Raw genomic sequence first — 14,917 nt, 5'->3', positions numbered from 1 at the left:
ATCAAAGACTAAGAAACTAAAAGTGTTATTGTCAATAACTATTGTGAAAGGGAGTGCAAGGATCTTGTGTAATTTTTTAAATTATTTTATTCCATGTTTGCTACCATGGCGCGTGCCGTTACGAACCCCTCCTTCCTGCGTCGTGCCAAATTGGAGTACGAGTTATCCATTCGTGGCCTTGAACCTGCCCGTACTGTCGCTGAGTGCGCTGCCTTGCTATCAGCCAACTCCCAGGTCCCTATTAACTTATTTACTATTGACAGGAGTCGAGTGGGTGAGTATCTTAACTTAATCTGTGAGAATCTTAACGAAATTAACATTATTCGTGAAGAATTTATTGAATTGCCTCCGTCCAAAGCCCAAGTAAACCGGCTGAGGGCCAGAGCTGACCACTACTCGGGCCGAACTCAGGACATATTATCCATTAAGCCTGATTCTGTTTTTGTGTCAGAATGTGCTAGATTGTTAACGGTGGTTTCTGGCATCACCTCTGATTTAGATTTGCTGTTAATTAACAGAGATATGGAGAAGTGTTCTATTTCTACTGGTCTTAACCCTACTGTACCTACCCTGAGTGTCTCTTCTCACCAAATTGCGTCCTCGTCCCATGCCCAGGGTCCGTGTTGTGTGACTGCTCCTTTACTGGAAAGCCTAGTCTCTAAGCTAAATTCGGCGCCATCGCCTAACTGTTTAAAGGAAGTTTTTCGCGGAGTGAAGTGCTTTTCTGTAAATTCTATCGACGAGTGTATTCGATTCCTACGGTTTCTGGTGGAGTTGACTGAGACTGGTAATGTGTACTCAGTCGATGATTTGGGGATTTTCCGCGCCCTCTTCCCTCATTGTGAAGGGATCCTAAAGAGAGAAATTTCTGAAGCTATCTCTAAAAATTTATCGATTAGCACCTTTCATGAACTTGTCCTTTCCAAATTTATTCCCTCTCTTGCTCTCCAAAGTCTTGTGCCCCAACACTGTTTCCGAACCCAGTTCCTGCATGAGAACCTACTAACTTATGTGCTAGATCTATGATTCTTTTGCAAGGTTTTTAGAATTTCTGTGCCAGAAAGTGAAATGGTCTCTAGAATTTTAAAAGGAATATCTCCTGCGTATCGCTCCTATCTTTCCTTAACCCGTTGCCCTACTACCTTTCAAGAATTGGAAGAGGCCTGTTCCTTTGCTGAAGATGTCAAACATGGGGATACCTCTAGACCTGTGAATTTCCCTCCCCCTACTACTACCAATTGTCCCGTCCTTCCGTCAACACCTAAAGTAGTGAATGTCCGTAAATGTTACAACTGTGGGTCCCGAAATCATCTAAGAAATTCCTGTCCTGACGTTAGACGTGGTCCAGGTGCTTGCTATTCCTGTGGCTCTAGACAGCATGTTAAAAAAATTGCCCCTTGGTAGACAGATATGGTACTCAATGACTAGAAAGGGAAAGGGCAAGGTCTGCCCATACTAAATTTGTAAACCCTGAATCTCGTAAAAAAACGGTGTGTCCCCCCATGTGCAATAGTATTTCTGCTCATGCCCCCTCCTCTGGCACGTGCACGTTTGTCGAGGTCAATAATGAACCCGTAGATGCCCTTCTCGATACTGGAAGCGTAGTATGTTTGATGAATTATGCCCGGTATTGTCAAAAGAAATCCTCGTGTAAACTTCCGGAAATAAAACCCACTAATCTAAGATGTGTTTCAGCTAATTGTCAGTTTTTAAATATTTTGGGTACTGTGAAGGTCAAGTTGAGGATTGGGAATTTCACTTGGAAGATCAAGTGCTTGGTGACATCCAATTTATCATGTAACATTATTCTGGGTACCAATTTTCTATCTTGGGCCGGTGTTGTTTTGGATCCTCAGTGTCGAAATTTCTTTTTTAAATTTTCACCTGACCTGAAATTTGAATTGATTAACGTTCCCTTGAAAATGCCTAAAGTTTTGTGTGCGGGTTACCCTGAGTCAGATGAGTCTAGTGACATTGATCGGCTTGACCTGAATCATTTAGGAGACGCCGAAGCACGGCAAGTTCGTGATCTTTGCAAGGAATTTCCCGATGTGTTCACTAGCAAGTTAGGCATGACCGACGTACTCGAGTATGATATCGAGTTGTCTGAGCTGCAGCCTGTTCGATCTCCTCCTTACCGCCTTTCCCCACCCCGTATGTTGGAACTAAAGAAAATTGTTGAGCAAATGGAGAGAGACGGAGTGATCAGACCTTCCACTTCTCCGTACGCGTCCCCTGTGTTCTTGGTACCCAAACCTTCTGGTGGTTATCGAGCTGTGATTGACTATAGGGCCCTAAATAGTAAGATTGTACTCCAATCTATTCCTCTACCCGACCTTCATACTTGTTTTGGATGGTTCTCGGGTGCGAAATTTTTCACTGTCCTGGATTTGAACCAGGCATATTACCAAGTGCCTTTATCGAAGAGATCCATTCCCCTCACTGCCTTCATCACCGACTGGAACTTGTATGAGTTCCTCAGGCTTCCGTTCGGGCTCAGTTGTGGAGCAGCCGTGTTGTCGAGGTTGCTAAATTCCATTCTCTCTGACATTAAGTTCAACTATGTCTTTAATTACCTGGACGATTTGGTAATTTATTCGAATACCTTCGAGGAACATATGGTGCACGTCAGGGAGGTATTGCTACGGTTAAAAAAAGCCGGCCTTACAGTGAAGTTATCAAAGGTAGTTTTCGCCAGACCCAGCATGTCTTTCTTGGGACATGTAGTTTCTTCTGAAGGCGTTTCCATAGATCATTCCAGAACTCAAGCCATTAGGGATTTTCCACTTCCCAAAGATGTCAAGGGCATTGCTCGATTCATTGGTATGGTCAATTTTTTTTAGAAAATTCATCCCTAACTTTGCTGAGGTGGCTGCCCCGTTGAACGACCTTAGGAGAAAGAATGTAAAATTAACTTGGGGTAAAGCCCAGGAGGAAGCTTTCAATTCATTGAAGGTCGCATTGACTAATGCACCTTTGTTAGCTATTCCTGATTTTGAGAAACGTTTCATTGTCCAAACTGATGCCTCCGGGCGTGCTATTGCTGGCGTTCTGTTACAAGAACATGAAGATGGGCGTAGGCCGGTGGCCTACGTATCCAGGGTCCTCAATGATCTGGAATCTAAGTACTCCATTTATGAACTAGAGTGTCTAGCTGTGCTGTTTGCACTGGAAAAATTTCGATCATTCATTGAACACGTCAACTTTGATCTGGAGACCGATAATCAGGCTCTTTCTTGGGTGTTGAACCGACCAAAAAGGACCGGTAGGATAACTAGATGGGCATTACGGATCTCATCCTTTAATTTCAATGTTCGCCACATTCGTGGGTCAGAGAACATCATTGCCGATGGTTTGAGCAGGATGTTTGATGGTAATCCTTGTGCGGAAGCCAACCCGTGTGTCGATGAGCTTGCTGTCAATACTGTTGGAGTTAGTGCCATCCTCACCGATTCCCCGTTGCTGTACCAAGAAATTGGAGATCATCAAAAAACTGATCCGGATCTGAAAAGGATCATTGACACAATCAGTAGCGGGATCGAAGTAAAACCTTACTCCTTATCTAAGGGTGTTCTCTGTTGTAAGGGTCGCAAGGACCATAATTCCAAAATTGTCGTTCCAAAAGTTCTGGTACCTGTCATTTTCAAATATTACCACTGTTCACCCCTTGGCGGTCATCTAGGAAATTTCAAAACTCGTCTGAAAATCAGGCAATTCTTTGTTTGGAAGAAAATGGATAGCGATATCAGGAACATGGTCAAATCTTGTAAATCCTGCGCCATCAGCAAACCTAATTTGAATAATCGGGTGGGATTATTGTCTTCATCACAAGCGTCGCGCCCCATGGAGCGACTGTTCATCGATTTCGTAGGTCCCCTCCCCCGATCTTCCTTGGGAAACACCCACATTTTTGTCTGTATAGATGCCTTCTCCCGGTTCTGTTGGATCTTCCCCACCAGGTCCACTAATTCACGTACCTCTATCTCCTGTCTAAATTCCATCTTTGCATCATTTGGTCCACCTAAGTTCTTAGTATCTGACAACGCTAGTTCCTTCACCAGTAACTCTTTCAAAAGGTATCTGTTTGAGTTGGGCATTTCCCATGTCACCACTATTCCTTACTACCCAAATCCTTCTTATGCAGAGAGGTTGAATCGGAACTTAAAGTCTGCGTTGATAGCGTATCATCATGACAACCAGTCCAAATGGGACTCCTGTCTGCATTGGTTGGCCCATGCTTTTAATTCCGCTACTCATGAGTCTCATGGTAAGACGCCTATGTCTTTAATGTTTGGCTATACCCCGTACTCCCCTATGTCTAACCTGCTATGTATTGAGGATCTTCTCCCGGACCTATCTAGGCCTAATGATGTTCAAAAGATCTGGAACGAAGCAAAAAGGAATCTAGCCGTGTCATACGAAAAGGTCAAAAGGCAGTACGATAAAGGTAGGAAACCGTCAAAATTCAATGTTGGTGATCTGGTGTATGTTAAGTGCTACCCAATAAGTAAGGCCGTGAATAAGTTTTCGGCAAAACTTGCCCCTAGGTACCAAGGCCCGTGCACTGTGTTGGAGTTCTTGTCTCCCGTTTCAATTTTGGTAAGTGACCCTGTAGCAAAACGAATTAGGCGCGTTCATGTTTCTCAAATTAAACCCGGTTGATCTGGCAAGTTGTACCGCGTCTTCCGCTGGATGGATGCACCTTTGGTAACTGACCTGTACCGTTAGTGAACTTAGCACTCATACTGTGGGATGGCGAGCGAGTCGATCTGGTCCTTTCTGTGCCTTGTGTTGGTTATTCTAATTTAGCACTCCTTGTATGTTACTGTTTCTAGGTGTGGATCCTTGTAGTTAGGAATTGTCTTTCCTTAATTGTCTTGTGATAGTGGTATTAGTACCTTGGAATGGTTATCCACGTTATCAAACCATATGCTTATGTGGTGCGCTACCGAAGTTCCATTGGGGAAATCTAATGACGTCTAACTTAAATTGTGCTTTGTTTGACCCTCTGTTTTCTCTAGGCATTTAGTATGTAATTTCAAAGACTTATTTCTTCTGTGGTTCCGCATCGGATTCCTTCCGCTGAACACTTCGATCATCTTATGACTTAATCATTGCTGAGCTATGGTGTGCTTGGGATGGAATGTAAGGTAGTGTGTCTGGTGCCTGAGTGTTTACCATTTTGTCATCCTTTCATTGTGTACGTGTGTCTGAAGATGCGTGGTGCTTAGTTATGATTGGGTTGCTATTTGTGACATTTTAGTATTGTACGATTTCTGATTGTGGTGTGTTACGATCTATTGGTGTCGGAAATGTTCCCTGCTTGCCTTCTGCATGGACCGCGTGTCTTAAAGATGTTTCTTTTCCGGATACTGATGTTTGTATTCATACATGATTGAGTGATCTGACACTCCTCCTTTTGGCACTCTTCGCGTCTGTTCTAAAAGTGGTATTCTATGTGAACCCTCTATATTATTTTTCCTGTAACGGGTTTTTGGGCTGAATTTATCTTCCTAACCTGTTGATTTTGGGGGTCGTTTTGGGGTTATGTAGAAAATCTGTTTCCGATTTTTCTGTGGGCGTTCGGTTTGTGCACTTCTGCCAGCATTGTGGTTGTATCTCCTGTGTTGTAACTTGGTAATGTTGTTGTGAGTTGTTGGATCCCTTTGAATTGTGGACAGTTAGTAACGTTGTGTAATTTTCCTTATCTACCGGTTGGCGTGTGGAGTTTTCGGTGGTACTGTCGGACTTCCTTCCTGAGGATATTTCTCCCTTTGTGTTTCTGTGGGATGGACCTAGTCCTTAATCTGTACCGGGTTTGCTATTGTAATTTCTGCTTAGTATTATGCTGATTTTGTTTAGTGGTCTGTGAGCACGCGTTGAGGATAGCTATCCTTTATCTCTCTACGAGTGACCCGTGTTGCTAGCTTGTCATTATTTATGTAATCGTGTTTGGATTACGTTGTTTGGCTGTCAAGACACCTTGGTTGGGATGTAATTTGTCCTTTAATTTACCTCTGTGTCACGGTAGATTTGGCTGTTGGTTTGGTATCCACTACTCCGAGGAGGTACACCTTCGGGTGGGCAAATCTTAGTTATCTGTTGGCTCTGGGATTTTCGACTTGTTCTTCCTCACGCAGAATTAGGTTTGTGGTTACTATTCTGTACCACGTTGCCCCGTGCATTTATTTCTTGTAGTTGTACTTTGATGTGGCCGTTATGGATGACTGACTGATCGCGATTTTTCCATCTGGTAACCTATAGGAGTCTCCTGATTGCCCATCGATTCTACTGTTGCCCGTCTTACCTCTCTGTAACTCGAGTGGTTTCTGCGTCCCTTCTCTCTGATGGTTTTCCGTTGGTCTGTTCAAATATTAGGTTTTCTATGCTTGAGTCCTTCCCTGTGTTTTGTTGGTGAACAAGGATTAGTTGCCGCTCCCAGTGTAGTTTGTATTTTGCTCAACCCCTCGTCCTTAACCCTGGACCGATTGACGAGTTCGCCACTCCGTGGTTTTGTGTGTGTGTGTGTGTGTGTCACTCCAATATCTAAAAGTGTAATTTGATAGGTCATCCATGTGTCCTCTTAGTTTAACTCCTGCTATTCTAAACCATATGTTCCTAGGCTGTCTATTCTTTGAGTGGTCCTGTACCTTTATTTATATATTTTTCATGGGGTGATTTGTGCTTGAGTAATATTACTGCCTTCCCTTCCGTTATTTTCATGATCTATTCGGGATATCTGCCTTAGTCCTGGTTGGTATTAAGTGTTGGTTTGTACCCTATGTTCTATGTGTTCTTGTTAATTGTTTCTCTACGTGTCATTGCTAAGTATCCGTCGTGGTAGAGTAACCTTGTATATTTTATGTAGTTTCCCATTGATTTCTTAATTGTCGTTGAATGGACCCTTCTTTTCCTTCGGTGTTAAATCGGACCAAGTGGAAAGCTCTGGGCTTCAGCTAGTTGGTTGGTAACTAGCATAATGTAAAGTTAATTGGCGGATCTATCGATCCTGTAACTGAATACTCACCTGCTTTTAATTTCCTGGTTTGCCTTTTTTTCTCCTTCTTCTTGTGGTTTTGCCCCCATCCGGGTCTTCCGATGCGTTTCATTCCCCTGTTGTCACCTTTTTTGCAACACGAGATCATGCATTTCCTTAATATCAAAGGAGACTTGTAAAGGTATTCGTGCATTAAAATTAATTTACCACCGTGATTTAGAAAAAAAACCTGGATGCGTGGACTAATAGTCATGTGGTTTTCGTTTGATTTTGGTCAGTATATCTGTGATTTGTGTAAGAGTTGCCAACCTCAAAGGTGAACTGCGTCATGTCAAAAACTATATCATTGTGTGATGCATCGAACCAATGTATATCGGGTGGACCTGAATATTTGGTGAACTCTGGTCATTGTGCTCTCTATTTAATGAAAAACATTACTCTGGTGATTTTCTGAGTGCTCGGTTAACGTTTCTGGACACTGATGTTGATCGCACCCCGCCAATTATTTCTAAAAACAACGTAATATGGAACTGTGTCTTAAACTATTAACCTGGTCATGTGAACTTCTAACTAAAACTAGTTTATCCTGGTGGTCGTTTTCTGTTGGACTACTTCACCCAAAGTTAGTTTATGTGTGACCACCACATCATTGATGGCATATGCATGAGATTTTGTTGTCGTTTCGGGGCGGGAGGGCTGAGACAATATTAAATAGTGTGAGCCTCCCTTTATAACCTTTTTGGACTGGTCTTGTGCCATGGAAAATCTGTGTCAATCGGCTTTTCGCCAACATACCATTTTTAAGTACTGTATACAGCGCGCCATTGTCTGGCTTCGTGTGGTTGCGCGTAACTGCGCATGCGCCTGCCTGCTACCAGGTGGACTTGCCTCCTCCTCGCTTGCTGACGCGAGACTCAGTTCGCTTGGGGCAGCCATCATGAACGTGAGTGTGATTGAGCGCTACGCCATGGAGTGGTGGATTACCTTCAAACCGCCGTAACCATTCCATTAACGGGGATATTCCCCCGCAGAACTAGTTGAAGACCTCCTACCATGTCCTCCGATTATATTTTTGCAACTATATTTCTCCTGGATACTTGCTAACAAGGTCTTGTTGCTGACCTCGTGACTGCATTCTTTTCAACAATGGCCAGCTTTGGATTTCTCACAATTTCTTCACCACCAAAGGTATGTACCAGTGTTTGAAACATCTTAAGCGTCGTCCAGAAGAGGATTTTGATATTTTCGGCGATTTCCGGAAATATAATAATAATAATAATAATAATAATAATAATAATAATAATAATAATAATAATAATAATAATAATAATAATAATAATAATAATAATAATAATAATAATAATGATTTAAACTTCGTCGTTAAATTGGTACTTATTGGCGTGTGCGGTTATGAAAATCTGAAAAACAGTTTCGGCAACTAATCACATTAATGTGGAAGGTCCACAGTGAACTGAATTGGGATTTTTAAATTAAAATTAAAATGAGTTTTTTTGGCACCTTAAATTGTAACTTTCCTTGTGAACCAAGGTACAGTCTCCAAGATACCGGGCTTAACTTTCTTTGGGGTTTCTGTTTGCCTTCCTGTGATTTGTTTTCCCCTTTGTTAGGTATGTTTTCTCCCCCCCCCCCCTGGGTTTTCTGTGAATTAATTTCTCTTGCCGGTTTTCCTCCTTGTTTTTTTGGAGGCGTTGCTTTTGTTTGGTGGTTACCTTGGCAACGGTTTTGTCTGGGTATTGTTGTCGGGATTTTGATGTAGTCTGGCGCATTGAGCCTGTGTGGATCTTGAATTATATATTTCCGAGTTGAGTGTATTGTTTACTGTTTTAAAGTTAATTAATTAATTTTGGCCACCCTTTAAAGTTGTGTTACCTTTTCTTGGCCCGGGTGGTTGTGTATTTCTACGTAAATTTTCTACATGTCTTGGAAACTGTCCTCGGTGGAAATTGAAAAATTTAATTATGGTAATCATGAGAAGCGGCCGCGTTGAAAATCAATTTTACTGAAAACCTTGTTAACTGAGTATGATATTTTTAATTAATTAATTATCCGTGATCGATCACATTTTTATTCAAGGTAGTATTTATGTAAGGAGGTCAATTTGTTTTCCGTTGTTTTCGAATCACATTAGGGTACGGAGGTCATCCTTTTCTTTTCTTTTGTTGTTCTCACAATAATTATAATTTATTATCTGTTAAAGAAAATCTATTCTCATTAATTGTTGATTACTAATGAATTAATTTTTTTCAAACCATACCTGGTATTTTCTGTTTCATTTTATTAATTGTTATTTACTTTTTAAAATTAACATTGGTTTTCTCAGCTTAATGATTTTATTGGTTACCTCCAATTTACCTTTCTATTAAAGTTCTTTAATTCCATTTAAGTGTTGGTTTTCATTCGCCACGTTCGGTGGAGCACTGTCACCGATTTTCTTATGTATTAGCTTCCACGGCCTTAAGTCGTCTTCCTCCGCTGCTTCCGGTAAGTGTGGTAACTTCATCCTTTGGTAATTTCTATGGTTTCTTGTGGTTTTATTGTGCTCGGACCTTTGTTGTCATTTTTCTTGTGCCCATCGTTCTCCCTCGTGTTCGCTTAAACTCCTAATTTGGGGCGGACACGCTAGCAACCTTCTCACCAGGGTCTCCTCCTCTCTCTTTATATCTATCTATCTCTATCTCTCTCTCTCTCTCTCTCTCTCTCTCTCTCTCGGTCCTTTTCCCTCTCTCTTCTCCTCTCACTCTGGTGGGTAAGGTTATTGACCCATCATCCCTAGGTCGTACCGGGGACCTAGAGGGTGGTAACGGTTAGACAGCAGCAAAGTGGGTGGATAATGTTAAACTCACCATCTTAATAGGTGATTCCAATGCCGAACTTGGAACAAGAACTGCAACAGATGCACCGTGCATTGGCACATTTTGTTTGGGAGAGGGTAAATGACTACTGTTTTCCTCAGGAAAGATAGAATCTACTGACCGAATGCCTTCTTCAAAAAGCATATCAGGAGGGAATGGACTAAAAGAAAAACAAAACACACAGTCAAAACAAATTTGACCACATCCTGGCCACAGGCATGTTCAAACAAGTCAGTTCTGAACTATTTTGATACTGATCATACACTGGTCAGGGCAAAACATCAAACTGACACACACTTGGAGAGAAAGCACACAGTAAAGAGGAGAAATATATTTGCTAGATAAAAAGGAATCTATTACTATTAAAATAACTACAGGGTCTGGAGCCGAACATGGTTTTAAGAAAAATCACAGAATACATTTGAACAGCCATGTTAAGAGTTTATATGGAGGAAGCTGAGAAACCTGATAATCAGTTCTGAAACAGAGATGCTGATTAGGGACCAAAAGAATAACAGATGGGACTCCTTGGAGTCTGCAGATCTGAATAAGAATTAGAAGGAAGTCATCACAATAAACCAAAGGCTGTAAATCTACTTATCAGGAAAACCTCTGAGAAATGGCAACATCAGAGTCCAGTATTCCGGTTTGGTCAAGAGGAAAGGTGGTAATCCATAAAATAAAGAACAACCATAGAGAACTTATTATAGAGAAGAACAAGATTACAGAAATATTGAAAATAACTGCAAACTTAGCAGTCCGTCAATTCCTCCCATGCAACAGCTGGGTGGGCCAAACCAAGTGGCCATGAATGTGGGGTCAGAAGTGCTGCAGCAAATCAATGACTGGAACTGAGAGCAGCATTAACCCTATTGCGATCTACTACTGTATGTGCCAAGAGAGGACTTGATTACAATTGAAGTTGGAGGAGCAAGTAGTAGCTTGTAGTTTTATGTGACTGTTGATATCATGACCATAGCCAGAAGGAGTAACAGCTCTTGAGAAGGCACTTGTGATGCTCCTGAATAAGTTTCTTGAGGAAGACAAAACTCTGTACTCTTGGAAAAATGCAGAGGTCACTCTGTTCTTTAAGAAAGGTGGCAGTACAAATTTTGAAAATTACAAACCCATATCTATCTTTTACAATCTATTGACTAAAATCATTACAAAAGACTTACACAGATATTTTACCAGCCTTCTTGAACAAACTGTGTGCAGAGAGTGAATCAGCTTCATTAACAGTTTTGAAAATGTGTGCTTTCTAATCAAGAAATGTACTGAGTACAACATCTTCCTCCACATGGTACATGAACTATCAGAAAGTCTGATTCAGCTGAGACCTGGGCAGTGCTTTGAGCAACGAATGAAGCCTGCATCAACATCAGATACTAAAGCTTGCTCAAATACCTTTGCTCTTTTTAAATGATGAAAAATTTATGTAAGTGAATTATCAACTAATGCTGAAACTTTGAATTAAATGAGTTTAAGACTTCATACTTCTGCTCACAGGTCATGGGAATCCCCAAGTGAGTGCCATATGGTTTGTGTCAAACTTGTTGTGGTAAAGAGCCTTAACAGCTGATGTAGCATTCGCTAGAAACTATTGAAGTTTTAAGGTGTGTTGTGAGGTTATTATCACAATGGTTTAGTACTCTGCAACACACAGAATATTTTTGGCAGAGTGTTATTTGCACAAGAAGAAACCAGTTAATACTTGCCTTTGAACATTCCATAGACAGTTTCCCAGTTCTACAGAACAAAAACATTCTGTGCAACAACTCCTTCACAAGTGGCATAGTACTGATTCTGTAACTAATAAGAAAAACAGGCAAAGGAGAACAGCTCTCACAAAGGAGAGGTTAGAAGATATACAGAAAGACTGGAAGTCAGTACACATAATTTGCTTCGGAGAGTAGATCATAAAACTGTTATTTCACATTTGTCAGCATGTAATGCAACAAAATTATTACATTTACGATCTTACCAGAATCATTCAGTCCATAACCTACAGCCTACAGATTTCATTGTAATAATAAGATTTTGCAATTGGCTAATGAATAGTGTCCGGTCCCACAGTCTAGATGTAGCATGCTTGCCTCTCACGCAGAAGCCCCAGTTCCAGTTCAATTCCAGCCAGGTTAGGGATTTTTGCCTGGTCCTGAGGATTGGTTCGAGATCCACTCAGCCTACATGATTACAATTGAAGAGCCATCTGACTGTGAGAGGTGACCCCGGTCTAGAAAACCAAGAATAACGAACAAGAGGATTTGTTGCACTGACCGTGAGTCACCTCGTAATCTGCAGGCCTTTGGGCTGAGCCACAGTCAAGACCTGTCAGGGCTGTAGTGCCAGGGTTTTTTTTTTTGTATAATGGATAGTGTCCACAAAGGTCTCGTGGATACGAACTTTCTTTTTATGAGTGAAAAAGCATGGTTTGATGTGAGTGGGTATGTCAGTTCACAGAACAATAGGATCTGGGATACAGAGAATCCACACACTTAACAGCCGAGACCTCTGTACAATGTGAAGGTGGATGTATGGTGTGCTGTTAGTGCTCGACAAATTATCAGACAGATATTTTTTCAGGACATGATTACTTCCAACTGTTATATTCACAGCATTCTCAAACTGACTGAAGAAGAAAAAAGATACGGCTATTACACCTATTTCCATCAGGATGGTGCGACGGCCTATACAATGCATAACTCTATACGACGGTTGCAGGAAGTGTTTGATGATGATCAGATCATCAGTAAAGGCCATTGGTCCCCTCATTTGCCTAATCTAAGATAATTGCAAATTTTATCTATGGGGAACTCTCAAGGAAAAGTTTACAGGAATAATTCTTGAACTACAGTTGAATTTAAAAAAACATTCCATCAGTGTTCGTAAACTGCAATGTGTGTTTCAAAATCTCATAAGATGTGAAGTTTGTATCGCAGTTCAAGGAGATAACTCTCAACATCTCCTGTAAATACTGGTGAATTCAGTTTCATTTAGTAGTTTATGTGCTTTCTTTCTTTTCTTTATTTGTTTGTTTGTTTATTTATCCTGAACATGTATATAGTTGATGAGTTCAGTTTTGTTTGGTTTCTATAGGCGTAATCATGCCGCTTCTTTGAGATGACCATGTCCACTCGCTATTGCAGGCTGTCTTCATCACTTCTGTGTGCTCATGTGCCTCGGTACTCCACTATGAAGCCTAAATTATACTCCTTGTATCACACCCTACGCACTGTATTTATCACATCACATTATATTTTTTATTATTATTATGGTTATTTGTGTATTCATTTATTTATATGGTAAGTATAGAAGCAGGAAGGTCTCGATGTTGGACCCTGTACATAATTTATTTTGAACGGTATTGTGAAATACAGAGTTATTTACAGAGCTGCTGGAAACATTGGAAAATTTATGAGTAATGTCTGCATCAACAACTCAGCCAGTAGGAGGACATCAGTATGGTAGCTATGGGCCTGGAAGTTCTATTTTAAGGTTTGGCTTTGCAGAACAATTCTACTGGAGATCGAGTGAAGTAAATCTTTCTCTCCTGATTGGACAGCCACAGCCCAAACTGGTTATGTCATGATGAGTTGAAGGGGAAAGGTGGAGGGAGGCATATATAAGGTGTGGTTGGACCCAGTTCAGTGTTCCATTTCTATTAGAGAGAGAGAAATGCATTTATTTCTGCTTCCCCCATTTGGAGGCTGCCAAAAATACAAAGCTTACATAAAAAGTTAATTGACAACTACAAGGGTCATATAAAAAAAATCTTTAAATAATTAGTATACCATATTATAGCCTACTTATTACCGGTACTTAATAAAAATTGTATCAGTCAATAGTTTTGAAATCCATGAGCAACTCCTATAAAGCACAAAGATAATAGCTAAGCCTTTCAGGGCTGCTAACCCAATGTCCTTAATAAAGTGGTTATCCAAATTAAATTTCTTACAAAAGTTGTGAAATGTGTGAATAATGGTGCCTCTTGTTCCTGTCATCAAACCTAAAACTTCTATGGAGTCCAGATGATATTTCTCAGCAAAATATGGAATTGTAGGTTCATATATATCACATTTCTCCTTGTGTACATCATGTGGTTGAGTGGTTGAGTGGATGATGCCTCGGTTCTTATTTTGGGGTGTGTTATGAACCCTTTACTTGATCCCGGTAGTATAGCTATCGTGTCAATCCGGTGGCGTGACCCAGTCTGAGACAATCCATATACCTCCTCATAGACTGTATAATGCTTTCCTCTTAGGGCTTCAACAATCATAGATCATGATACGATGATGTCGTAAATTCTGCAGTGTGTCATAAAATGGACAGGAACCCAAGACGTCACCAAGTGTTTCAGTCTCACTGTGGCAACCCTGACACTGGTGGGACCTGCCACGTAATGCACGAATTGGAACTACATTTGCTGTCAGCATTTCTCCATTCACTGCTGGTTAAACCTTCAGTTTTTTTTCATCCACTGATTGGCTGGTGTGTATTCCTTATACAGTAGAGCACCCTTACCCTTTTGTGGTCACTAGTGAGTGAACATCATCAATATATAATAGTCTAGTACTATCTGTATTTCGTTGTATGTCTTACTGTACGAGATAATGTGCATTGTTTCAGAGTATTCTACAGCAGGCTTACATTGATAGGCTTACATGGACATCAATAACTATGTGGTCAAGAGTAAAAGTGCTTGATAATCTTTTGAGTGATTCCAAAGCATAGATAAGCATTGTGTGTTTGCTCAAGTATAAGCATAATTAAACCAAGTGCTAAAATCAGTAATATAAAAAGGTACAGTATTAAGTGGATGAATTCAACTAAGGATACCAGGATAACAGACAGATACCATCTCATTTTGGTCATCTATATATAAATGTACAGTCACTCAAAAAGGAATAAGCATATGGTATTCTATAAGTTCCTCAGAGGTACACTTTACTCAGAAGCTGAACCTAAAGATATGTTTGTTCTGGTTGTGAACAGGGAGGTGAATTATAAGAAATTTTTTGAAACAAGGTAACAGAATTTATAATGG

At 40.7% G+C, this 14,917-nt stretch overlaps 1 protein-coding gene across 1 annotated transcript in view; it reads left to right on the top strand.

Annotated features, from left to right (window-relative positions):
* Positions 1 to 13,004, top strand: part of LOC137502178 (uncharacterized) — a 41,218-nt gene extending 28,214 nt beyond the window's left edge. Inside the window, exon 3 of the mRNA XM_068229219.1 lies at positions 12,970 to 13,004. Within this exon, the coding sequence (XP_068085320.1) occupies positions 12,970 to 12,997 (28 nt within the window). The 3' untranslated portion in view covers positions 12,998 to 13,004. The remainder of the gene's footprint in view (positions 1 to 12,969) is intronic.
* The last annotated feature ends 1,913 nt before the right edge of the window (positions 13,005 to 14,917 follow it).

Source organism: Anabrus simplex, chromosome 1 (assembly GCF_040414725.1).
Source record: "Anabrus simplex isolate iqAnaSimp1 chromosome 1, ASM4041472v1, whole genome shotgun sequence".
NCBI lineage: Eukaryota > Metazoa > Arthropoda > Insecta > Orthoptera > Tettigoniidae > Anabrus > Anabrus simplex.
Note: the sequence above shows the minus strand (reverse complement) of the source record. Positions and strands in the feature narration are given on the sequence as shown.